At 37.3% G+C, this 25,536-nt stretch overlaps 1 protein-coding gene across 4 annotated transcripts in view; it reads right to left on the reverse strand.

Annotated features, from left to right (window-relative positions):
* The window catches only part of COL28A1 (collagen type XXVIII alpha 1 chain), a 158,517-nt gene that overhangs the window by 103,247 nt on the left and 29,734 nt on the right, over positions 1 to 25,536 (reverse strand). For all 4 annotated transcript variants that reach the window (XM_034668093.1, XM_034668089.1, XM_019800270.2 and 1 more), the window contains exons 12-14: positions 10,658 to 10,726; positions 9,485 to 9,553; positions 2,184 to 2,252 (exon numbers count right to left, since the gene is read on the reverse strand). In XM_034668093.1, coding sequence (XP_034523984.1) covers positions 2,184 to 2,252; positions 9,485 to 9,553; positions 10,658 to 10,726 — 207 coding nt within the window. The remainder of the gene's footprint in view (positions 1 to 2,183; positions 2,253 to 9,484; positions 9,554 to 10,657; positions 10,727 to 25,536) is intronic.

Here is a 25,536-nt window from a genome sequence, read left to right on the forward strand (position 1 = left end):
CTCATTGTAGTATATGAACTAATACTTGCTAGTATTGAATTACTTATTAAATGTGTTACATCATAAATTACAAATGTTCATTGAAAATTTAGTTTTAAAATGATTCAGAGAAAATCTTCTTGGATGTACTTCTACAGTCACATGAACTATGTGACTAGTTCTGGTTGTAATGTAATTTCAATGAAGTTATAACATTGTGTGCATTTGTGTGAAAAATAAACCATAAAATTAATTAGGAATAGCATTCATTTCATTAGTTTTTTTTAAACCCAGAGTAAAATCAAAGAACACTTGCAAGAAACCTTGGGAAAGGGAAAATATACCTTCAAGTCCCACTTTATTCATAATTTACTCTATATCATTGTAAAGTAGCCCCAAGTAGCACATAAAGAAAACTCGCATTGACCCTGCTGGTTGGGGACTGAAGTATTCTGACTAATGGCTTCTTCTGATCATTACCCCAGAGTATAATTGCATAAGTCGTCCCTAAAGTGACACTGAATATAATTAATGGCTTCTTTCCGTGAGGAGAGGCAGGGCTCTGCAGTGCTGTGGGTTATTATGAGTAAGGGTGTATCATGTTTACATACAGTGGAACCTGTCACTAAGACTCGCCCACAGTATCCTTCTTAGTGTTTCACTTATTCACTTCTCATTTACTTATTTATCTTAAAAACCCCCATAGGTTATAAAGAGAAATAACTCAGGCTATTTGAATTTCCCAGTTTGTTTGGACTATGCATAAAGAGAAATTTACTATATACCGAAAAAAATCAAGAAATTATGTATTATAAAACTTTCTGAAGGGTAGCACTAAACTGCTGGCCTGTCTTCTGATAGTGATACTCTGGTTAGGTCAGGGCATTAGGAATGTCCCCTTTATCCTACAGATTATGTCCTTTGATGATGACAAATTAAAGTTTGTTAGCTAATGAGGGCTTCTGTTAAAATTCAACCCAGCAGTCACTCATAACTTAGTATGAACTAGGTTTTAGCTCATTGATTTCCCTCTAGCCGAGATTCAGGTTTCTCACAGACAAGAGAATATTGATTGTGGTGGAAGAGGATAAGAATGAGATGATATTTTAGAGCATGAGGCTGGAGTGAGAAGGCCAGATCTTAGTGACCTGACCAAATGGCTGAAGTGGAAATTCTTAAGACACCTAGAAAACAGCACGTGGTTCTCTGGGCAGTGTGTGTGTGCATGCACGTGTGTTTGTGGGGAAAGAATTTAGAAAAGAAGGAAAAGGGAACCCAAGATATATTCTTGCTTACTCTGAAATGCTCTTGATGCTGCCCAAAGAGTCTTGGAAAATCATTCCCTGTGTGGCCTTTGGTAGATGGTGGGAAACAGCCTAGACCAGGAGTCAGCAGACTACAGCCCATTGGCCAGATCTGGCCCACTGCTTGTTTTGTTTTTGTTTTGTTTTTGTTTTGTTTTGTTTTGTTTTGTTTGTAAATACAGCTTTATTGGAATACAGCCACACTCAGTCATTTTTACATGGTTGAAGACCATTTCATGCTAGACCAACAGAGGCTAAGTCATTGTGCCAGATAACCATACTACTCACACAGCCTAAAATATTTATTATCTGGCTTTTTATAGAAAAATTTTGCCAACCTCTGGTGCAGAGGAACTTGAGTGCCAAGAATTATATATGAGAAGCAGTAGAGACATTAAATTCTCACTTGCCAAGTAAAAGGTATGTTTCTCCTAGCATTTTTCTCCATATGATAACAAGGTAATTCCCATTCTATCCTCCCACCCATATTTCTTTCTTATTATACTAATGACAATATGATTACAAACTGGTTTATTAGTTTCCTGTCTGTGTTTCACAAAACAAAGCTGTGAGTAAGGTTCTGTCGTAGCTATGTTCAATAACTTCATTTCTGGACATAAAAATGCTATTTATCACGATGGCTTTAATGACTACAAACTAAGCGTTTTCTCCTTTCATATGCAATAATCATGTAAAGTAAAAGTCCATCAATTAGTTATTTATAATTGCAAATTTCACTATAGTTTCATGTTGAGGGAAAATTTACATATTCCTTTAATATGGTGAAGATGGTCAGGAAAATACTTGACTTCTGATAATTGGCTAGGACACATTTTTTTAAGTTGTAAATCATGACCATGCAAGGCAAAGCATTTTTCATAGTACAGAAGGTATCATTACCTTTGGTCCTGGAAATCCTTCTCCTGGTAAGCCCCTCTCTCCTGGTACTCCCTCAGGACCACGGGGACCCTGTTTAGGAGAAGAGGGAATGAGGAACAGGAAAAGAGAGAGAAAGAATGGGGGAGGGGGAGAGAGAAGGGAGAAGGAAGGAAGGGAGAGATGGTTATATTTTGGTTCACACCAGATGCGCTGACATAGCCCTACTTAAGTTATTAGTGGGAATCCTTCTAGTAAACTCCACACTGATAGTAGTAATGTAGAGTTGCATTGCTCGTTCAACTTGATTAGCAGAAGATGTTCTATTCTGGTGTCCTCAAATTAGAGGAAAATGGAAATTAAGTGATGCTTCAGAATAAGGATTAGGAAATAAATCCTCTGAGGAAAGTCTAAAAATCTAGGACTGTGTGGTCTGGAGGAGGTTGCAGAGTGATTAAATAATTGAAAAATATCAGGGGAGCTCTGTGAAGAAATCACTGCACAGCTGCTTTAAAGCATTGAATTCTGTTTATACATGTTTTAATTTGCATCCTGATATATTTGGATTCAAACTTGAATTCTTTCAAGGACTGCTTGAATCCACTGGAGGTTTATGTGCAAATGGGAATCTTGATAGCATCGCTCAGGGGAAGCATGGTTTTCGATCTCAGTGATTCAAATTAAGAAGTCCAGGTAAACTGTGTTCAGAAGGGCACTCAAGAAGGTGAAAACTTCTCATAGGAGGGAAGGAGAACAACAGTCTCAAGCTTTGAAGTGGACTGGCAGGAAATATACTAACTGAAAAATAAAAGACAACAGCAAGATATTCACTTGAAGTAGGAATTTTCAAAAGGTTACAAATTCTCCCTCTCTTTATTCTTGGACAGAAGGTCACAAAGTAAAAAAGGAACTAATGAGAATCTTAGAAACACAAACTGGAGTTTTTCCTCTAATGGATCTAAAAAGATAATTAGGGCTTCCTTGGCAGGGAAGCGAAACTAGGATGATATAAAGTCTACTGAGTTGCCCAGAAACTCCCAAGCCAGCAGAGTGCAGACACTCTAAACGATCTGGGGGCTCAAAATGCAATAATCCAGGGTATTTGAGCGGCGCTTTCTACTGAAGCCTGGTAGCAGATGTAGGATGCAGCATTTGCTGATCAGTGACTGATCATAGTTACAGATCTGTAAACAAGAAAGCTAATTGCATCCCATGTTAATTTTTTTTGCCTTTCCCTAAATATTGTATATTTTAAAAGACTGTCTTCTTCAGTATTTATGCATCACCAATTTCATAAAGACTTTAATTAAAGGAAAAAGCTAACATTTAAATCTATTTAAATTGCTATGCTGATGGGAAACCTAACTTTTAACATCCTAAGACCTTAATCAAAAAACTAATATCCATGACAGCTTGCTCTAATGTTAGAGTGATTAACTAGAGGAAAAATAAATATAAGCATGAAAACTAGATCGCAAACTAAAAAGGCAAGTGCCTAGTTAACATCATGTAATTTAACAAAAAAATTGACAAAATATTCCCCTTTCCCAATGATAAATGAAAATAACACAATTTACATGAAATGCAAAGAAGTCTTTTTCCAGTTCACTCTATTTTTTTGCCATTCATTCAGCAAATGCCTAGTGGATGCAAGGCGTTGTGCTAAATTCTAGGAAGAGGAGACAGACCTGCTCCCTTGTCTCAGAGAGCTTACAGTCTTTCATGATAATTGAAAGTATATTGTGGTGTCATATGGACCAGGGTTCAAGTCCCAGCTCTGTTGTGTGTTAGCAGCGTGATCTCCAGCAAAGAATGTAATCTGTCTAAAGTTCCGTGTCCTCATCATAACAGTGGTAACAATAGTACCTACCTCAACCACAGGTACTAATATAAGGGTTAGATCAGAGAGACTTTGAGCTCTTGCATCCTGAGCATTCAAAAAATATCTGCTATTGCTATCAAAATAATTTTACTTGAATCTTGTGATTGCGAAGAATGTCCCTTCAGGGCATGTTTATGAATAAGGTAGCTTCAGAGTTAATGGTTTGCAGTAGGCAATATGGCAATATGGAGGGAGGGCTGGTGCACAGCAAAACACCGAAACTTCCCTCCATCCCTGCGTTTCTAGAGTCCACCAGCCAAGGTGAGAGTGAAAACAATGGTGGCTCTGAGGAGCATGTGTTCCAAGCTGCTGAGAATGCAGAACTAATACTTGTAATCACTTAAAGGCATTTTCAAAAGCAGTGATCCAAGGTTTAATTACCATAAACAATTGGAGTAACACTCCACAACATCAGTACACTCTCATATTTTCCAGTTGAACAGAATGGAAGATGACTGCTTGGCTAAGAGAGCAGGTGGGTTAGATGGACTGCACTTCATTACAACAGTACCGATGGATTATTTTCAAAAGACAGAAATGCTTCTAGAAAAAACTCATGGTGTCCTTTTCAAAAGCCGTGAGAACCAATTATAATTATGGTGTACTTATTTGACTTCTCATGAATGCCTCTAATTAAAAAAAAAAGTGAAGGAATCTAATTCTCAGTTAACACAGTCTGATCAGTGAAATGCTTTATTTGAGACATTAATGAGATAAAATGTGATTATCCATTATCTTATTACTTCTCTTAATAATCTCACTAGTGTGGATAATCGATAAAAGTGGTTTTACCATACATTGCAAGCATTAAAAAGAAATATGCTAGGGGCGCCTGGGTGGCACAGCGGTTAGGCATCTGCCTTCGGCTCAGGGCGTGATCCCAGCGTTCTGGGATCGAGCCCCACATCAGGCTCCTCCACTATGAGCCTGCTTCTTCCTCTCCCACTCCCCCTGCTTGTGTTTCCTTTCTCACTGGCTGTCTCTATCTCTGTCGAATAAATAAATAAAATCTTTAAAAAAAAATAAAAAAAAAAATAAAATAAAATAAAAAGAAATATGCTAAATAATAATAAAAATTGCCCATAATATTTGAACAGTACCATCTATGTAATTTTTAACTTCAAAGTATTTACAGTTCTACTTCAGGGGATATTTTTTACTAACAGTGCTCAGAATATCCTTGTACAAAAACAAAAACAACAACAACAAAAACAAAAAAAACGAAAACAAAACCCTGAAACCACTTGAAATCATTCAGACAAAGAAACAAACATTAAGGACTTTCAGCAGAACGTCTTTCAGTCCCAAGGTAAGTCTTTATGTTACTTCCAAGTAATTAAAAACCTCCCAGTGTGGGTTTTTCTTATGACAGTTTGGTGCAAAACGTTTTCATACATTATTTGTGATCTGTCCCACCTTTGTTATGATTTCAGTTCCCAATTAAACCACAGACTGCAGAGTCACTCTGATTTGTGTAACCGTGGCTTGGAAAGCAAACAAACAAGAACTTCATGTTCTAGCAGTATTATGAAAACTCTCTAGCTACAAACAAAAAGGCAAGTAATACAAATTTTTCTTTACCATGAATTTTAAAGGCATAGCGGAGGTCCAAAAATAAAAAAATAATAATAAGTAAGGGAAATCACAGGGCTCCAAAACAAAAAGACAGCGGAACCCTGGAGGGGTGCACATAGAAGCTGACGCTGTGGCTGTCCTGGGTAGAAGAGTGTGGTTGTGTGGTGGAAGTAGGTCTAGAAAATCTAAGATAGAGAACCAGGAGCAAGGATTCTGGCTCACTCAGTGGAAAATGAGGAGAGAATTAGAGCTGAGATAAAGCTTACAAGCTAGGTTCTGTGCTGAGCATAGAGCCTGCTTAAGATTCTCTCTCTCCCTCTGCCCCTCGGTGCTCCCCTACTCCCATATGTGTGCTCCCCTACTCCCATATGTGTGCTCTCCCTCTCTCTAAAAAAAGTCTATGTTCAGTGTAGTATTTTTAAGATCAGGTGCCAATTCTGATGACATTTCAAGCTTGTTGGCTAAGAACACATGTTAAAAGTTCAATAAGCAGGGGCACCTGGGTAGCTTAGTTGGTTAAGCATCTGCCTTCGGCTCAGGTCATAATCTCAGGGTCTTGGGATCCAGCCCCACATTGGCTGTATTCACCCCGCCATTGGTCTCCGTGCTCAGTGGGGAGTCTGCTTGTCCCTCTGGGTCTCCCCCACCTCATGCACACACACTCTCTCTCTCTCAAATAAAATCTTTAAGTTCAATATATATATATGTATATGTATATATACATGTATATATACATGTGTGTATAAAAAGTACACACATATGTATTCTAATATGTGCTTTCTAATTAGATTTTTTTAAATTGAGTTTTGAGTGCCCTTTATACAATCTCAGTGTAAATCCTTTGTCAGATATGTGGGTTTGCAAATACTTTTTCCTGATCGGTAGCTTGTCTTTTCATCCTTTTAACACAGTCATGGAACAAACATTTTCCACTTTCCGGGAATCCAACTAATCATTTTTTTTTCTTTTTTGGATCATGTTTTTCATAACATGTCTAAGAAACATTCACCAAGCTGTAGGTCCCAAAGATTTTGTCTTATGTTTTATTCAAAAGTTTTATAGTTTTACATTGCACATTTAAATCTATGGGCCATTTTGAGTTGATTTTTTAAAAAGGTGTGTGTGAAACTTACTTAAATTGAAGTTCATTTTTTTGTGTATGGATATCCAATTTGTTGAAAAAGTTATCCTTCCTCCATTGAATTGTTTTTGCACTTTATAAAAAAATCAGTGTGTGGGTCTATGTCTGGCTTCTCTGTTCTATTCCACTGACCGTGTTTCTATGATCTGCCAGAACTGCACAATCTTGATTACTATAGCTATGTGAATAAAACCATGTCTTCAACTTTATTCTTCTTTTTGCACATTGCTTTTAACAATTCTAGTTCCTTTTACTTTCCATAAACATTTTAAAATAATCTTGTCCATATCTATAAAAAACTCACTGGGATATTTAAAAAGACTTGTATTAAAACTTATATCAATTTAAGGAGATTAACAGCTTTATGATGTCAAGTCTTCAATCCATGAACATGGTGTGTCTCTCGATTTATCAAATACTCTTTTACTTCTTTCATTAGTGTTTTGTAGTTTTTAGGATACAGGTCCTACACATGTTTTATTACATTTTTACCCAAGTATTTCTATTTTTAATGACTATAAATGTTAATATATTTTAAAGTTTTATTTCTATGTGTCTGTTACTAGAATATAGAAAAAAAATTGATTTTGTCTGTTCTTTGTATCTATGGGATTGGTTTGTGTTTTTTTGTTTAAGGTTCTACATATAAGAGAGAACATATGGTATTTGCTTTTCTCTGACTTATTTCAGTTAGTATAATGTCTTCAGACCCCATCCGTGTTGGTGTAAATGGCAAGACTTCATTCTTTTTTATGACTGAATAGTAATCCATTATATGTATATTGGTTTTATATATATCCAATAGTAATCCATTATATCTATATATCAATATAGATATCCAATAGTAATCAATTATATATGTGAGGTATATATATATCAATTTCTTTATCCACTTATCCATCAATGAACAGTTAGTCTGTTTCCCTATATTGGCTATTATAAATAGCAATGAACACAGGAGTGCATATATCTCTTCGAGCTAGTGTTTTTATTTTCTTTGAATAAATACCCAGAAGTCAAATGGCTGGATCATATAGTAATTCTATTTTTAACATTTTGAAGAACCTCCATATTGTTTGCCACAGTGGCTATACCAAATTGCATTTCCACCAACAGTGCAAGAGTGTTCCCTTTTCTTCACATCCTCAACAACACTTGTTACTCGTATATTTTTGATAATAGCCATTCTAGCAGGTGTGAAGTGATGTCTCAATTTGATTTTGATTTGCATTTCCCTGGTGACTAATGATATTGAGCATCTTTTCATGTACCTATTGGCCATCTGTACATCTTCTTTGCAAAAATATCTATTCGAGTCTTCTGCCTGTCTTTTAATTGATTTTTTATTATTATTATTGAGTTGTATGAGTTCTTTATATATTTTGGATATTATCAGATATATGATTTGAAAATATTTTCTACCATTCAGTAGATTGCCTTTCTATTTTGTTGATGGTTTCCTTTGATGTGCAGAAGCTTTTTAATTTGATGTAATCCCAGCTTGTTTATTTTCACTTTTGTTTCTTTTACTTTGGGTACTCAAAACATCATTGCTAAGACCTGTGTCAAGGAGCTTACTGTTTATGTTTTCCTCTAGGAGTTTTATGGTTTCAAGTCTTACATTCAAGACTCAAATCCATTTTGAATTAATTTTTGTGTATGGTATAAGATAGTGGTCCAATTTACCCAACACCATTTATTAAAGTAAGACTGTCCTTTCCCTATTGTATATTCTTGGGTCCGTTGTTGTAGATTAATTATTTCTGGGCTCTCTATTCTGTTCCATTGGTCTATGTGTCTGTTTTTGTGCCAATACAATACTGTTGTGATTACTATAGCTTTGTAATATATTTAGAAATCAGCAAGTGTGACAGAAAGTATGATGCCTCCACCTTTGTTGTTCTTTCTCAAGATCGCTTTGGCTATTCAGGATCTTTTATGGTTCCATACAAATTTTAAGGTTGCTTGCTCCGTTTCCATGAAAAATGCCACTGGAATTTTGATAGGGATTGCATCAGATCTGTAGATTGTTTCAGGTAGTATGGACATTTTAACAATATTAATTCTTCTGATCCAATCCAGTTGTTTTTTATGTGTATCTCAGTGAGTAACTTACTGTTCTTTTCTGGGAGAATAATGACTACTTGAAAATTTAAGAGCATTTCTATGCTAGGATAGTCATGTTTTATTCATTTCTTCTCCAGATCTCTTTTGATAGAAATACTTTTTTTTCTTCTGCAAAAATAGTAAACTTCAAAGCTACATAAGCTAGAAGCTGCAAATAACATAGGTATTACCTGTGTACCTTCATCAGTCCCAGCTTTAGAGTATACCCATAAACTAGGTAGTGGGCAACACCCTTATTCTCAATGATTTTCTCATGGTTCCAGGAAAGTCAGTTATAAACTATAACTGAATCCAGTTCTCCTATCTCCTAGGAGATTTTGACACATGAGTTCTCTTTCCTTCTTGGACAAACTGATTAATCTTGTAAGAAATTTCAGTAAGAGAGAGCCAGTTATACATATCGTGTGTGTGTGTGTGTGTGTGTGTCTATTTCAAGTGTCATAAAAAATAATACTTGGATCTGGCCCTTGTATATTTATTGTCTTTTGTTATCCCAAAAGATGCAAGATAGACTTAATGTAACCATTTAGTCTAATCACAAAGGGCACATAAAAACTATATTTGTCCTTTTTATTCCATCTAGAATATCTTGCTACTTACTGGCTGGCCTGGCTCCCCAATGCCAATCGGTCCCGGAGCCCCTGTTCTTCCTTCCTGACCTCTTTCCCCCTAAGAGAAAGAAATAATCAAATGAAAGTTTGAGGTTTTAAATAAAGAATAAACATAGCACAAGATACTCTGGAGATTTCAACACAGATATATTCCAAAATAGTCAAACTTTTCACATTCATAAAGATAAAAAAAAATTCTGGAGGAGGAGAAATAGCTTGAATTTAAGTGAAAAAATTACTCTAAAACGCTCATCATCCCTTCTTGTGTAAGTGCAATGCACCACTTTTAGCTTTAGACGCCATTGTGTGTGTAGCACTGGCAGGCTGGACTGCATTCAATGCATTTGGGTTACTGAGAGGACCAAGCTAACAATGCTTGTGCTGTTCCCTGCCCCCTCACCACCATCCTGGAATGCCACCCTCTCCTTGTCCCCACTCTATTCCATTTTACCTCTCCTTTCAGTTCTGTTGCACCCCTCCTCTCCTTCAGAATCTTTGTCCTATCACTCTGCCAATACAAACTCCTCCTTCCCTGGAGTCTCAGTACGCTTATTGTGTCAATGCCGTCGTGGTGATACTTGATGACCCCAGAATTGCCTGTTTTCTACTGCTCTCTGTTTTAGTCCTGCACCAAAGTCTTATTGTCCCAATGACATAGAAAAGCCATTTAAAATAAGCCCTTCTGTTCTGTGACATCCTGCGTGACGCAGAGCACTCCAGGGTGTAGGGCGTTGCAGTACTTTCTAGTTCCCTACAAGCCTTGCTATCAACACTTATCTATGCAGCATTATGGTCCTTCTGGTTTCTGCCCCTCTATCCTCTTTTAAGGTGAGCAGGTGATAGTTCATATGTTAAAATGTTTCATGTCCCAATATCACTTTTGTATGTTAACATTTAAATTCCATGAAAACTCAACAGAACAGGAGAGTGGGTATTTGGGGGCAAGACAAACTTTTCATTCCAATCAAATAAACAAACAAACAAACATTGATTATACTTGTGGTAACTGCCCCAGTGTCCAAGCACCCAGACTGTAAGTACCTTCTACAGAAAGCCTCCTTGTGTCTAGGGGGCAAAGCTGAGCAGAGTTCATATCACAGCTTTCCCAACCCCTGCAATAAACTCAGTACTCATCGATGGGGAAAAAGACAAGAATCATTACCTTAATTCCTTGTTGTCCAATACCAGGAGCTCCTGGAGGACCATAAGGACCAGGGGGACCTGGTTCACCCTGGAGGAAGAAACAGTTCTACATCAGGTCAACTCAACAGTATTTGTTGAACAGCTCTTAGATGTATAGTGATGCAGTAGGAGCTTTGAGGGCAACAGTGAAATCTAGGACATAGTCACCACCCTCAAAGTTTTTACAATCCAGTTGGAAGGGCAACATAGGCCCAGGGTTGAATTAACCAGTGGATACAACAGGCACAATATCTAGGGTCTATGAAAATGTTTCCATGTTAATGTTAAAAATAGGAATAAAAAATAAAAAATAATGATATACACAAATAATGAATCATGGAACACTATATCAAAAGCTAATGATGACTAACATAACATAATAAAAAAATAATGTATATATAACAATGAATTCAGTCTGGATTAAATTTTTCTTTATGCCAACTCAGTTGTAATATATAATTTTTAACATTGTTTTATGGAAGAAGAGGCCCACGAAAACAAAAGATTTTAGGATCCTACAACCCTCACTTGTTTGCTCAACAGACCTTGATTCTGTGCTTCTGACAGACACACTTGTTTTCTACCTAATGACAATCCCCTCTCCTCTTTCCTTCCCTGCTATTAGATCTCTGACCTGTTCGTGTCAATGGAAAGTTATTCTTTACACTTAGGGCTGTAGGATGAATTATTATTGGTTCAAAGCAAGTCTGGAATCTCCTTTCCCTTTGCCACTGGTTGGTCCTTTGGCTCAGTTCCAACAAATGAGATATGGGGACGTTATTAGGTGCAAAGAGAAAGCTTTTGCCTCTGTCTCCTCTTTCCTAGTTGGAGATATGATAGCTATCTTGTAACCACGAGGTAACAGTCTTACAGATGAATGCCAACCATTGAAGAGGACAATGCAGAAAAACATTTTGAAGGGCCCCAGCTCCTAAAAAACCTCATTGAACTTGATCAAACAAAACCTCACTGAGCTACCTACCTTCAAACCTTCTTTTTAGGAAACAACAAGAATTCTTATGGTGTAAGCCACAATTAATCAAGATGTCTGTTACTAGAAGCCAGAAGCATTTTCAATTAATAGTCTGCTCTGTGGCAGGCCCATCCTAGAATTCAAACTTCACGGAGCTGAACAAGACCAAGGTACTCAAACTTCTGTATTTCATGAGAGAGGAACCTGAGTCCCAGAGAGGTTACGTGGCCTGCCCAAACTCACGCCTCAATAACACCCACCAGAACATGGCTCTGCAGGCTTCTCATATTTCCGATTATGTGGCATGTTGATAGGGGAAAGGAGAGCAGCTATTGATTACAACTTCTTTTTTAAATTTTTTCTGTTTACAAAAGTAATATATCTTCATTACAGAAAATGTGCCATCTATTGAAAAGCATGCACACACAGAAAATTTTAAATTATCTGTCTATAACTACTACTAATTTCTGGTGCATTTCCTTCTAGTTCCTCATGTATACACATACCTCTAATTTATGTGAAGGAAGATTTCTGAATACTTTCGTGTTTAAGTTAACAAATCCTTGCTATTTAAAATTTCATCCAGCTTAATAGACTTCTCTCGTCTTCAACCTTGTATTAAGCAACAGTAAAATGGGACAAGAAGTTGAGACAAATCCTCTCCAGATTGAGGAGAACAAAAGAATTTTCACCAATGTTAAAGCCTCAGTTTTCCCTGGAGGCTTGTGATTTTGAAGAGGACTCTTAGTAACCAAAGCAATGTCCTATTGATTTGGGAAGGGCATTACTTTAAGGAAGTCTGTGGACTTTAATCAATAGCGAAGGAGAAAAAGAACAAGAAGAAGGTTCAGAGTCAATCAGCTCCCCAAAAGATATGTCCAGGCCCAAAATCATAACAAAGAAAACCTGTCTCAAAATCAGTTGATTGCGAGAGTTTAAGGTGCCTTGGCATTTGAGTGGGTAGGATCTAAAGGTAGCTTCAGTTCCTTCTTTTAAGTATAAGTCAGTCAGAGAGATTAATCTACTTGAGTTTTCCCTTTAAGATCCAAAGTTGTACTTATTTTTTCCATGTATATTAAATTTTCTGGTGCAGCCAGATAATTGTCATCCTTATCTGTCACATGTTTTTGGCCATGGAATTTCTCCACAAATAATATCAGACATAAAGGTTCTCCCAAATGTGAAACTGTTTTCTTGATCTCAAAGTTCAATTGCTAGAGAATATTCAGTTTCCTAATTGAGACTCCAAATTTTCACTTCAAAGAAACTCTTCCTTACAACGTCCTGTGCCACAATCTTGTCAGTTATACCGCGTGTGGGTGTGGGTGACCATTTCCATCGCTCAGCAAAGGAACACCAAGCACTTACTCTGTGGGCAGTAATGAAGTAAATACAGAGAAGTTTACGACATTGTCCCTAACCACAAAGAACTAGTTTAAGAAATAAAAGACACCATTAAAATAATAATAACATAGGGCCCTAATTTCCTTATTCTATTCATTCCCTGTCCCTTTTATATGGTTTGGTTCTGTAATGGATCAGAAGGCCTTTAAATATCATATTAATTATATTATATTATATTATATTATATTATATTATATTATATTATATTGTATTGTATTGTATTGTATTATATATACATAGTATATATTTAGAGGAGAATTCGAGTTTTTTAAGTAGAGGAATCTCTGCCCTACTTAGTATATTCTGTATGCTTGATATAAAACAAACAAGAACACGGGTTGGTGAGAAGGTTTCCTCTAAATAGGGACAAGGAATTGGTTCTGTTGTTAACTTGAAATACGTGAATCAGGAAAATTAATAGGGGAAGCAACTTTCTTGCTCTTAAACCCATGAGCTTCCTTTAGCTTTGGTCAAGCATCAATAGCCATTGAGCGATTTCTCAATACTGCTTTTTTAGAGAAGGCACGGGGATCTGAAGGTTATAGAGGAATCACTTTCCCTTACCTTGGCCCAGCTCAACATATCTTCACCTTTCAGTTGCTTAAATTTATTTCTCAGGAGCTTAGCATTTTAACATAAGGCCTATAGACCAGCACTGGCCTACAATTAATGTTTATCCCATTCATAGTTCTCCTTTCCTTTCCTACAAAGATTCCCCAGGTGGTAAAGGGAGTGGTCCTGGTTGTAATATACCATCACTGGGTAAACAGGAAGAGAAGAATCAGCATTCTACTCACAATGATTTCTGGAAGTTCACCAAGCCTGCATAGCCCATTACTCCTACCCCAACCTTCACCAGTAAGCACAAACACACAGAGAGAGGTTGAATGGCCCCAGTGCAGCTTGTTATTTCTCTACTTCACTTGCTTTAACCATCAGAGGCATATTCAAAGAGGACTGAGTTAAAGTGGATAGCCCTAGAGGGGGACTGTTTCTCACGCCGTCCATATGAGTGTAAGCAGAGGTAGGGACATTGAGGAGGTTAGGAAAACCACCATTTCCTCAGAAATTAAGGGTGCCTATGCTATGGGCCTCAACATTGAAGGAAGCCAATGTCTAATAAAACCTAGTATTTCCAAGCACTGCCCTGACACTTTATATACATTATGTCACTTAATCTTCTAATAATCTTAGGAAACAAGTATTTTTTTCCAATTTTATGATGTGGGGTATAATCATCACTTTTTAATCCATTTTTCAGCATGCATATAATCACAGAGGAAAAAAAAACGTGGCTTTTTTCATTCAATCTAGTTGAATCCTGGCTCTATAATTTACTAACAGTTTGGGCTTTTGCAAGATCCCCATATGCAAAATGAGGATAATTATATCTACCTTGTAGGGCTGCTGAGAGAATGCAAGATATTGTCTATAAAACATCTAAGTCACAGCTAAACACATGATAGCTGTTTAATATGTGTAGATTCAATTGTTATTCACCAGACTTTCATTGGGCACCACCCTGGTACTGTGTACCTAGTTACATAATTATAGACATAAATCAGATTACGACTGCACTTTGTAGACACTTACAATCTGGTTGGAGAAACAAATGAATATAAAAGAAGATATAAGTATGTGAATTAGCTATAATAAAGATATTGAGAGGATGTAAGACTCTGAGGCAGAAATGTTTAATTCCGCCTTAAGGAATTGGAAAATTTTCGTATAGTAGAGGAGATATTTGCTCTGAACCAAAAAAGTAGGAGTCATATCCAATCTGGAAGAAAAGAAGAGGAACAAAAGTTCAGGAAAAGGAAACAGTATGAGGCATAAAATGATGTGAAAAGTTCCAGGGACAGTAAGCAGCTCTGTGGGCTCAAGTGGACAGGAATAAGGCAACAGCAGGGTCACTATCTAGAGCAGCACCGTCCACTAGAAATACATAAGGACCCACATGTGTAATTTTAAATTTTCTAGTAGCCACACTGAGAAAGTAATAACACATTTTACTTAACTCAATATATCCAAAATATCATTTTAGTATATAATCAATATAAAAATCTTATTAATGATTTTATTTATTATTTAACACATGTCTTTGAAATCCTATGTGTACTTAACAATTATAGCACATCTCCATTTAGACTAGCCACATTTCAGGGGCTCAGTAACCACATGTGGCTGCTGTATTGAACAGTGTTTGAGGCCAGAGGTTCAGGTCAGAACCATGGAGAGTACCAACAATTAAGTGGGATGGGAGTGGAAGAGCACAGAAATGTCTTGTGGGGAGTTGAGGAAGACTGTAGCTGAGAAAAAGAAATGGGAACTCCCAAAAATAGTATGATAGAAGTCAGGAAGGAGAATTTCAGAAGGAACTCATCATCTCCAAAGACAAACTCCTACTCTTCCCCTCGCAGACATGATCATCTAACAGCATTCTCTGTCTCAGGGAAGAGCACCACAATCCCTCCATGAGCCAAGCCAGAAGAAGGAGTCATTCTTGACACCTCTCACTCCCTTACCCACCATGTGTAATGCATCGCCACCGCTTTTCCATATGTCTTCTAAATCTCTCTCAAATCCATCTAGCTCTTTAATCCTCTACTGTGCCCCTACAGCCTACCTCAAATTAATATCACTTCTTGTTCCAACTACAACAAAGTCTTTAGTATCCTACACACATCCATTATAGCAAACTTTAATTTATTCCCCTCATTTTAATTTTAGTTTTATTTTTAATCTGAGTGAAACCATTCAAGGCCCTTCCCTTTGTTCCTAGGGGAAAGACAGAGTTCCTTACAAGACTTGTGAGCCCCTGTATGGTGTAGTCCCATGGGCTTTCCAGTCCCTTCTGTAACTTTTTGCTTCTTCACTCACCACCCTAGCAGCATTGGCCTTTGATCAGTTTCTTGTACTCACCAGGCTCCCTTCTGCCACAGGATCTTAGCACATGCTACTGTAGCTATCTGGGATGTTCTTACCTCCCTTTTTTCTTGGTCAACCCTTATTCATCCTTCAAATCTTATTTTAAGCAGCACAGCTTCAGAGAGGGCTATTCTGATCAGGTGAAATTCCTATTCCAGAGGTACCATTAGTAGCATTTTCCTTTTTTTCTAAGTATTCATTATAATTATAACTTTGTATTTAGTTAATATGTTTCCCCCTAGATTGTGGAGAGATGTCATGTGACTTTGCTCAGCTTCACACTGTCAATGCTTAGCTAATTGATAACATTCACTCGACTGTCCAGACAGCAAACATTTACTGAGCAGTAACTTGGGAGCAGGTGCCATGCTAACTGCTGGAGGAAACAGGAAACAAAACAGGCCTGGGTTGGAGGAGTTGAGAATCTGGAAATGTTCCTTTGGAGTTCCCTCTGGTTTAGTTAGGTTTTCAACCAAGAGAAGCTGTATATAAATTACATAGTAATATCGAGTACCTGTGACACACAGGTTCTCCTGCAAACTTACCCAGATAAAATTAACATTTTTTTTTCAGCTGAAGGAATAATGATTTCATAATAAATGGCCTAAGGTTACACTGTATGGGAAGTTCAGCTAGAGAAACAAAACATGCCTTATTCCTGGCACCAGCTATAACCAAAGTCAACATCTTTCCTTGCCTTAAGATAACAAATAATGAATGGTTATCCAAGACTGAATTTTTTGAGGACAGAAACTTACCTTTTCTTGAATAATACAATTATGAACGATTTAATCATACTTTGGGGTCTTAACATTAGAAAAGACATTTTAACAACTTCTTTTTTTTTAAATCACTTCCCAAATAAGTGTAGCACCAACTTTACATATTTTAAGTCTTCTGGCAAATATTCTCATACTTTCAAAATGGAGGAAAATGTTGGATGAGTGTGCTGCTTAAAATAAGATTTGAAGGATAGGCGCAGAATGATTTGAGTATGGCCAAGATACAATCTTAGCTGAAACTCAAGTCAGTGATAACTGAATACAAAGATTTGGGGGAAAAGTCAAGAAAGGTACTTTTTGAGGAGAATAGAAAGAACCAGGTGTTGGGAGTCAGGAAACTAATATTTATCAAACACTTGCTAAATCAAGCTCTATTTTTAGTATCTAATTCCTCTTGTTTCAGACAAGTGTTATAAGTGGCTTATTTTAGAAAACATTTCAGGCTAGACTTTTTCTAGATTAATAAAAAAGAGTTGTCAAAATACTTAGCTGCTTAATTATTATCAACACATACAGCAGTTACTATGATTAACTCATATAATCTTCAAAATAACTCTTAAGAGGAGGGTACTATTATTAACCCATTACATGAATGAGAAAACTGAGGCCTGGGGAGGATAATTAACTCACCCAAATCACAGAGCTAATACAGTATAGGGCTGGCTTTGAACCCCAGTGTTCTGGTTTTAGAGCCAGTGCTCTAACCATCATGCCAGACTGCCTCTCAAGTCTTTTCAGTTCTTTTCTCAAATGATTTCAAAAATCACTTGATCACAGACTAAATTCGTATCTTTGTTACCAGATGAAAAACACAAAAGTCAGATAGTTACAATCTACCCACTGTGGAAGATCCACCATATGAAAACAAATGATCTCTAAAATAAAATGCAAGCCAAAAGAAAATATACTTTACAAGCCAATTCACGTCATTTCAGGTATTTAAGTCCACCTGGATCAGTGTTGTCACTAAATTAGTGGTAAAGGTAATGTAAATTATAATAGCCAATACTGTGATCACACAATCTTGGTCTACGTATAATTCAGTTATTAACCAACTGCACTGAGTCCGAAACCATCACTATTTCAAATCTCCAATATAATCTTCTTTGAATACCATCTACTTGGGTAAAAGAAAAGATTGTAAGTCTACCTACTTAAGCTTTCCAAAGAAGAAAAAAACTCCATAATACAAAAAATCAGTGAAAATGTAATGAAAATTGTAGTATTATACCAGATTTTAGTAATGCAACTCATTTTCTTGATTGCTATTAGGTTAAACCACATGCAGTTGATAATATTCAACTATGGTTGACCCATACAAATGATATTCATACAGCTCAATCTACTAGGAAGTCACACCTCATCATATATAATAAAATCTAAGGAATTGTGTGTCATTGTCCCTAAAAGGAAGGACTGCTTAGCAGCCCATCAGGAGAGCTTTTAAGAATCTCAGGTCTGATGGACACTCCTTGGACTTTTACCACAATAAAAAAGCCTTACCCTTGGAATAAACATAATATTCCCTGTTGCGATGCTATTGCAATTTACTTGAATTGGGGACATTAGTGTGTTTTTTTTTTTTTTTAATTCTGGCATCCCTCTGAAGACCCTGCAGTAACTGATTCAGTTCCATGCTCGTGCCCAGCTTGACTGGGCAGGTGGGTTGGAGTCGGCATCTTTACGTCAGGAGCATTTTGGGTTTCTTTTTTCTTTTTTAAAAGATTTTATTTATTTATTCGACAGAGATAGAGACAGCCAGCGAGAGAGGGAACACAAGCAGGGGGAGTGGGAGAGGAAGAAGCAGGCTCATAGTGGAAGAGCCTGATGTGGGGCTCGATCCCATAACGCCAGGATCACGCCCTGAGCCGAAGGCAGACGCTTAACCGCTGTGCCACCCAGGCACTCCCATTTTGGGTTTCTTGACCCATCAGAGTTTTTACCTTGGCAGTCTCTGTGCACGTGCACGCACACGCACAGTATACCCCTCCTGCTGAGAACCATATGGATCAGAGATTTGGGAGTGAAAATCATCTGCCTTGAAGCCATTGGCTGACACCCCAAATGTTCTGGCAGCCACTTCAAGTTGTCACTATCGGTTGTCTCATATCCAATGAGTTAATAGCTCATTTAGAGTCCTGGTTGGCGGGCGCGCATGTAGGTCAAAGCCCTTTCCACAACAACTTCTGGATTGCTAATGATTTTTTCCCCTTTAATTAGGCTCAGGACAGAAATCACATTTAAACTTTGACATCTCTGAAGAAAAAAACATTCACATAGTTTGGCAGCTTGGCTCCAACCTTCATTCAACAGATATTTATAATTAAAATTGCAAAGGGATTCTTCCCTTTACACGGCTATCCACCGAGCAGTCACAACCTTGTTCAAAGTTGTTAGCTGCCCAGGGAACCAGAAGGCCCATCATCGGTTTGAGACAAGTGGAAAAGCTGACACGTTCAAGTCCCCTGACTAAAATGCTTTACATGAAGCAAAAACTAGAGTCATTCTATTAAGAGAGCCGTAAATTTAAAAACTTTTCTCTTTGATTAATTATTCCACCCTAGGAATTGTTGAGGTCTAGGTATGTTTCACCTGGTTTGCTTCCCATCAAGTATAAGGAATTATATCCTATTTCACATCATGATTGTTTTACAGTTGAACGCAACATCACGATGTCAGGAGATCGTTAGGTTTCTGAATTGTGTGAGAGCTGAAATAAAACTACACAGCATGCTTGTTTGAGGAGGAAGTTTAAAACTCTTCAAAGTTGTTCATATCTGTGGTGTTGAACTATTTCCAAACCATAACTGAAATATTAGGTACATTTAGTAAGTTGACCTTCTAAAGCTGCTAAGCTAACGTTGAGTCGAATCAAGTACTTAAATAATGAACAAAACAAGAATGTATTTCTAAAACAACTAAAACTTCGTTAATGATAATTCTGTTCCAGCAAAAATAGTGATGTTATAGAAAATATGAGACTCTAAGTTGTATATTTGATACTGAAAAAATAAATAAATAAATAAGTCCCAAGTCTTCTTCCCTCTCTTAGACAAAAAGTAGAAGGATGGGGCACCTGAGTAGCTCAGTCGGTTAAGCGCCTGCCTTTGGCTCAGGTCATGATCCCAGGGTCCTGGGATCAAGCCCTGTGTTGGGCTCCCTGCTCAGCGGGAAATCTGTTTTTCCCTCTTCCTCTGCCCCTCCACCCACTTGGGCTCTCTGTCTCTCTCAAATAAATAAATAAAATCTTTTTTTTTTTAAGTGGAAGTATAAGAACACATTAGACTTATTAAATGTACAAGGAGCTTTTGATGGGTTATGTCAAGACTGTCCTCTTTCCCTATATTATCCCAATATCTTGGAAGAATGGTCAGAATTCCTGGCTATTGTTTCCTTCTCCTTTGTCATCTCCCCAGTCTCTCTATATTGAAACTGCTCCCTTAAAGATTTTCAATAACTTCAAAGTTGACAAAAAAATAAATGACTCTTTTAGGCTCTTGCTTGTTTGACCTCTCTACAGTAGGATACTGTCGACAACTCATTCCATTTAAATACTCATTCACCCGTTCAGTCAACAAATACTTCTTTGTTGCATATAACAATTTTTTCTCTCAGATGTGACAGTGACGCTCCCGACCCATTGTCACTGGATCTTCTGCTTGGATTTTTTTTTAAACAGTGAAGGACCTGCACATATTTGTCCAATTCTCCTGCCAATGGTTAGTATCTGAAAGAAGGCTAGCAATGTTTAAAGGTATAAAGCATGGAAGCTAACAGGAAACTACCAGCTACCAAAAATACATGCATGGACTTTCCCAGTAGCTATCACAATGGTTGACAACCAGCCCCCTTTTTAAGATTGACCTATTTTCATAGGGCATTTTGAAGAAAACAGGTTGTTGTGTAGAGCTGTTTATTATGTTTGCACTTTCAACTTTAGGATTTATACATTTAGTACTTATTTACTTAACTTCTTCAGAAGAATACTATCTATTTGAAAAATATATACTGTGCTTGGAAACCTCAAGAAATGAGGTGAAACCTTGACAGAGTTGGAGAAGGAGAAATACGGTGTCCAAGAGTCATGGTGTGGTGCAGAACCATGGAGTGGTCTAACTGTTTGATGTGCCCTCACTCCTCTTGAAACATAGGTTCCATGTATTCATGGATATGAGGTCCTTTGTTCATTTTGGATGGATGGATAAATGCTTGATTCACTGGAGATTAACCCTCACCATATCTATTTAGTAAACTGGACACGAATGGTGCTATTTCTCTGTGGGGTTTTGTTTTTTTGGTTTTTTTGTTTGTTTTTTTTGACATCTCAGAAGTATAAGTGAGTTAAGACAAAGTCTCATACATAAAAGGACTCTGAGTTTCTCAGACTTGTGTGTAGTACAAGAAGAAAAATTTTAGGGGAGAAAAGCCCTGCAGGAAATGTACGAATGTCCTGGATAAAACAATGGAAGAGGTTATGAGAAGCAAGGTAATTCATCCATTAAGATGAGTTAATACAGGGGGGCGCCTGGGTGGCACAGCGGTTAAGTGTCTGCCTTCAGCTCAGGGCGTGATCCCGGCATTATGGGATCGAGTCCCACATCAGGCTCTTCTGCTATGAGCCTGCTTCTTCTCTCCCACTCCCCCTGCTTGTGTTCCCTCACTCACTGGCTGTCTCTGTCTCTGTTGAATAAATAAATAAAACCTTTAAAAAAAAAGAGTTAATACAGAATATAATATCATGGTCTTTCTAATTGTTGGAGGTTTAACGTGTGGTACTTTGACTTGGGAAAGCATATCGGGGCTATTTCCTAGTGTTCTTTGGCCCTAGCACTAAAACTCTAGTACTAGGATACTCCAACATGCCACAAGCTATTTTCTGCTCCTGCTACAGTGAGCAGGCCCTCCTCCAGAAGCACAAAGAGGGTCTTGGAAAGAGCAGATTTGAGAGAGATTTGAGAAGGAAATACCCTTCCAAAATAACCTCAGAAAGACATCAAGAAATGGCAAAAATTACCTAATGTGGGTTTGGCATACCCAGCATTCTACTGTATTTATTTGTACAAAACTCATTTTGTAACTTGTTCTCTGTGATTTGAAAGCCCTGCCAATCTTGAGCCATTTTTTTCTAGCTATGAGAGGGCTCATTCTAGGACTAGATGTGATTGCAACCTGAACCATCACAATAGCCCCTGGAAGTCAACGTAGGGCTCTTAGGTACTCAATTTTTACTCAGAAAGAGCACCAGGCTCTTTCCAGAGTTATAGCATTTTCTGTTTGGTCCTAGGGATAAGGCCCTTGTGTGATTATGATGCTAATTGATTTTAGAGACTGATGGGATGTTCTTCTTATGAATGTCACTGCATGACCTTCATATGTGGGGGAGGCTGAAGTGGCCTGAAAGCCACAGTTTCACGCTGAGAAACATCTATGTTTTGTTTCTAAGACAACAAGGTCATTCAGGGTAAAATAGGAGCTACTTTACATGTGGAAAATATTAATGACAGAAATGATTTGTGAAACCGGGCCAGCATCACATTTTCCCTTGATTTATCACATGCTATTTTTTTCCTTTTGTTCTTTGGCCACCTTTCTGCAAATGCTTTGATGAAGAAAATCCAATGGGATGTAGCTCATGAGAGAAACCATTCATAAATTCAAAGATATAGGCCCCATCTAGAAACTCTTATGAAATCTTTTCAAATGTTACAAATCTAAAGGTTTCTGCTTGAAGGTTTCCTAAGAAATAAAATATTTGAAAATGCACATTACTGGTTTCTTTTTCCCATGCGATTCCCATCCTTCTCTTCCTGCATTTTCAGATGAATATTATAACGAAATAGAAATGCACCTCTCAACAGACTGTTGTTTCCAGCCAGAGTACAAGAGAAGGGACAGGTGCAATTTCCATACTGTCCAAAAGAAATGCATTTATCTCAGGTCAACTATTCAGGAAATTCAGCAATATTCCTAAGGAGATAAATATAATATGGTGGTTAAGAGCAGACTGGCTGGGTTTGAATCCTGGCTCTCTCTATCCCTTACTAGCTTTACATACTTGAACCCATTGCTTAAACTCTCTTTGTTTGAGTAGCCTAATCTGTACCATGGGGGTAAGACTAAAACATGCCTCAAAAGGTGGGATTATGTTAAGTTAGTATTTACAACTATATATCTGTACATAGTAAATATACAATAAATGTTATCAATTATTATAGAAGTTTCAAAATAAATAATCCTCCCTGTGCCCATTAGAAAATACAGAATTACTAGGTTTTAGAGAATTTTTTTGCACAATTTTCAACAGCAATTTCTTAAAAACATTTAATAAACATTATAATAAAAGGGTAATGCATGAAAAGAAATGTCATTATAAACGTAACATTATTTCCAGATTGAGGAAAAAAGAGTATATTAAGTCTTCAAGATTTAGAAGTACATTCTGAGACACAAGATGGAATCATTCCCTGAAACCTGACATTTAAGATAATATACTAATAAATGTATAAAATTTAAAAAATCTTAATGATCAATGCGACACGTATCTCTGGTTGACAGAATCAAAGAGAAGTAGAAATTAGTAATAGTCTTGAAGTATAAGTCAAGAGACTATTAGATTTGTGACCTTAAACCAGAAATATTACTAGAAGGAAAAAGAAAAACCCACTCCCACTTCATTTGCTCCCAGCAACCCAGAACATTCTCAGAAATTGACATCTTTTCAATTGGCGATGAGCTTTGTGTATTAACCTGGCAGTGAATTTTGCAATTAAAACCCAAGTGGTCATTTTATATATCCTTTACCACAATTTATTTGTTTTTATTTTTTTAAGATTTTATTTATTTATTTTATTTGAGAGAGCAGGGGGAGGGGCAGAGGGAAATAATCCCAAGCAGACTCCACTCCCTACCAGGGCTCAATCTCACAACCCTGAGATTATGACCTGAGCTGAAACCAAGAGTCAGGCACTTAACAAACTGAGCCACCCTGGTGCCCCCTTAACCACAATTTAAAAAAGAAAAAAATTTTTTTTAAAGAGGACCTTGGAAAATTCATGAAAAGTATTCAAATACTTACGATGATGTGAAAGTCAAGCATGAAATGTTATTACCTCAGAAAATTGTAACTTCCCCTAAATACTTGACTATATTTACTCTAAGCCTTAATATACTGTTGGAATTAAATTTTGCATAAATAAGTTTATGTTGGGTGCCTGGATGGCTCAGTTGGTCAAGTGTCTGCCTTCAGCTCAGGTCATGATCCCAGGGTCCTAGGATTGAGCACAAAATTGGGCTCCCTGCTCAGTGGGGAAGTCTGATTCTCCCTCTCCTACTGTGTGCTCTCTCTCTCTCTCTCAAATAAAACTAAATAAAATCTTAAAAATAAACAAATAAATAAATAATTTTATGTTAAAAGAGAAACCTAAATAGTATTTGTATGAGACATGAAAAGAAGTGGGCAAATGATGGCACCTTTCTGTGGTCTCCCAAAGCTGCCTGCCCTGCCCCCAGCCCTCCAAGGGAGCTCTCCAAAGCTGATGACCCTGGCTGTGCCTCAGCTTCAGGCAAGCCATGTGATACCCAGACTTTGCTTCTCATTTTCCAAGGAGAAAACTCTGGGCCAGTATGATCTTTAAGAACCTTCGTGGCTCAAACTTCCTATAATTCTAGCACTGTTGGAAACTCCAACCCCAATCCCTGATGTGAAGCCTTTTTTTTCACAAACATGAAAATGATCATCTTAGGTAACCAAAGAATCCTAGAAATAAGTGTGGATTGTCAAAATATTTTTTTTCTTGCTGCAGGATTTTTTCCACAGCCAAAGCAATTTTATAAAAACTTCTACTCAGTATTCAAGAGATACATTTCTTTTCCCCAGAGAGAATTAATCATAGGCAAAGACTGGAAAAGGCAGTTTCCCCAGATGAAGCTTAAGCACACTCCCACTGAGAAGCTCATTCTATTTTAATTTGCCAATTAAAAGTGGCCTGGGAAATCACACATTGTCGTTATCTCATTAAAAATACTATACTTGTCACTCTCTTTCTTCTCTCTGGAAAAAGAACACTCAAGTAGCCCAACTGCTCCCCACAGCTTTGATTTGATAGCACCCTTAAAAACCTGGCTTTGTCTAGGGTCCACTAGGGATGACACCTTCTGCTGTTCTTGCTGCCGCAAATTCCACAGATCTCCAGTCACTAACGATACTATTTATTGGATATTCACTATATCCATGAAATTTACTAAGCATTGAGGAGAGTTTAAAAGGTACTAAAAAGCTTGTTTTCAGCAAATTAATGGCCACTCTCGTTAGAAAACAGAGCCTTAAAACCAGGTCTTCTAAGGGTCTTTTAACTCTCCCAGCCATAGCATCTTTTGGTTCTATTTGGCTCTTATTCAACCCCTCCCTCTGTCTTGCTTGGTTATCTGTGGAACGACATTACAAACATGGTACTGATGGTTGAGATTACACCCCTGTAATGATTTTTAAAAGCTCGATTTCTGTTGGCATGACAGTTATAAATTTCCTTCTTTTATAAACTATATACTGAGTTGACATCACATATTGGGAAATACAGTGATTTGAATTGGTTATTTGTTACTACTTTTCAGTTTCTAGTGAATCATAAAATGACTAAAGAGCAGGAGTGAGAAGGAAATACTGCAAAGATTCTGAATAATGGCTTGTATTTAATAATGTGCCTTTGAATAATATGATAATAAATGATAAAGTTATGCCACTGAGTTCCTGCATGTACTTGAACACGATTCTGT

This window comes from Ailuropoda melanoleuca, chromosome 1, assembly GCF_002007445.2.
Source record: "Ailuropoda melanoleuca isolate Jingjing chromosome 1, ASM200744v2, whole genome shotgun sequence".
Lineage (NCBI taxonomy): Eukaryota > Metazoa > Chordata > Mammalia > Carnivora > Ursidae > Ailuropoda > Ailuropoda melanoleuca.